At 40.6% G+C, this 2,360-nt stretch overlaps 1 protein-coding gene across 1 annotated transcript in view; it reads left to right on the top strand.

The window, feature by feature from the left end:
* CDKAL1 (CDK5 regulatory subunit associated protein 1 like 1) overlaps positions 1-2,360 on the top strand; it is a 297,422-nt gene that overhangs the window by 50,942 nt on the left and 244,120 nt on the right. Inside the window, exon 5 of the mRNA XM_015831691.1 lies at positions 806-890. Coding sequence (XP_015687177.1) covers positions 806-890 — 85 coding nt within the window. The remainder of the gene's footprint in view (positions 1-805; positions 891-2,360) is intronic.

The raw sequence follows: 2,360 nt of genomic DNA, 5'->3' as shown, positions 1-2,360 counted from the left end.
ACCTGGTTGTTTCAGCGGGCAGGACTGGCCTAGGGGTATTTTAAATTGGTTTTAGCCAAATTTTAGTAGAAGCGGCCGATTTAAATATTTATTTTTAATGATTTTTTAAAACTTTGTATTGTATTGTATTAAACTGTTTTTAACTGGCTGTAAGCCGCCCTGAGTCCTACGGGAGAAGGGCGGGGTATAAATATAATAATAAATAAAATAAATATATCCTGGAAGATGATAATTGCAAACCACTTGTGTACCTCTGTCAAAGAACCTGCATGGGTGCTGCAGTTACCAGGAACTAAGATAAGCTCAGGTTATTTGGATGCACAAAACAGAAAAACCCTACGTCAGGGGTCCCCAACCTTGGCAACTTTAAGACCTGTGGACTTCAACTCCCAGAATTCCCCAGCCAGCAATTGAAGTCCACAGGTCTTAAAGTTGCCAAGGTTGGGGACCCCTGCCTTACCTTAGCTCTCAATAGAAAAGATCAATCCATGTTGCCTGCACTATATCAAGGGTAAACGAAGGACCGCAGCTTGGTGAAGAAGACAATAATCTTTATATGATTCGATCTACGTAAGTGAAGAACTATTGCAGAAGCATGGTTGCTGATTCAGATCAATGCTCAACTTATCATTTTAAGCAGCTTATATGATTTTTTAAAATCATATTTGTTAATACTCCGGTATTGCCACATAATCATATTCTTATGCAAACTTCCCTCCTTCGATTAAAGTGTTGAATCACAATCTCTTCTGTGTGATGTCATACAGAATAAATTTTGAATACATAATGTGTATTTATATTTCAGAAAATGCAGCCGAAGCAGACCTCTGGCTATTGAACAGTTGTACAGTAAAAAGCCCTGCTGAAGACCACTTTCGAAACTCAATTAAGTAAGTGTTATGCTTTGATAAACACTCTTGAATTAGTAGAGATGGTTGAAAACTTTCCTTGCATAATGTCTATTCTTGTTCAAAGCAGAAATGGAAAATACAGAAGACAGGTATAATTTGGTGGCAGTTGTACCGAAGTGTGGAAGTTATACAGCACTTGGTTCATTTAGTTGTTTTCTTTAATAAAGTCCTTGCAAATATTGTTTATTACTTGGTTTACTACACAAGCATCACTATTGTTTCCCAGAATGCTCAGAACAACTTCCAAGTGAGGATTCCAGGTAGTTGAACCCCCAGGATGGCCCTAAAAAATCTTGGATATGACCCCACATTTGTTAACAGCTTGTAATTTTAATGTAACAGTATGGGAACATTATTAAATATATTCCTGAAGAATAATTATATTGACTTTAATTGATTACAGTTATTCGTATGCTGCCTATTGAAGCTACTCTAGGCAGCTTAACAATAGTTATATAGAATCTGTAAATATTATAATCATTCCAATATTAAAAAAATCTACTGCTGTCCTCCATTAAATAACACTCTCTAAAAGCCTTGTGGAAGATAATGTTTTATATTTGTTTCCTGAAAGATAAAGTGCTGGAAACTAATATGACCTCAAGGGATAAGCTGCTCTAAATTGAGGGGGCTGCTACTGCAAATGCCATTTTCTAGATCCCCAACTCCTAATGTCTCCAAGGATGGTACCTGCAGCATCCTGTCCTAGCTAGATTGTGGCCTTGTTACTTGAGGAAGATAGTTAAGGAGGACCAGCGCTCATTTCTGTTTCTTAGTGAAGGGAGCCAGCTTTGTCTGAAGACACTTCCGTGGTCATGTGGCCAGCATGACTATATGGCGAGGCACACGGAATGCTGTTATCTTTCTATGGAAGTGGTACCTATTTATCTATCTGCATTTGCATACTTTCGAACTGCTAGGTTGGCACAAATTAATGGATCAATCAGTCAGCCAATACAGGTCTGAAATAAGATGTATTATTCTGATGAACCAGTTTGAGCTGGTCAGTAGGCAAGCAGCTCTGCTCTATGCCAGATACAATTTCTATATTTTCTTGCCACCTACAGCAAATTGCACTAATCTAATTGAGAAACAACAAAGGCAAAAGTTACCATCTTCAATATCTTGGATCTAGGTGCGACTAATAGATCCACCCAGACTCACCAAATGATCTCCTGCCATTGCTTCCATGTGCTGCTCCAGCAGGAGCTGCAGATCCAGGACAATACCCAGTTATACTTCTCAACTCCAGACCGCCTTCTGCCACAGATTTCCTCCCACAGACCGGTACGCTCCCACAGAGTGGGTCTCCTCAGGGTGCCGTCGGCCAAACAATGTCGGCTGGCGACCCCCAGGGGAAGGGCCTTCTCTGTGGGTGCCCCCACCCTCTGGAACGAACTACCCCCCGAGATCCGGATGATTCCGGATCTCCTTACTTTCCGCCGCGCC

The sequence above is a fragment of the Protobothrops mucrosquamatus genome, unplaced genomic scaffold, assembly GCF_001527695.2.
Source record: "Protobothrops mucrosquamatus isolate PMUCROS unplaced genomic scaffold, P.Mucros_1.0 scaffold_275, whole genome shotgun sequence".
Lineage (NCBI taxonomy): Eukaryota > Metazoa > Chordata > Lepidosauria > Squamata > Viperidae > Protobothrops > Protobothrops mucrosquamatus.
This window is presented reverse-complemented; position numbering and strand designations above follow the sequence as displayed.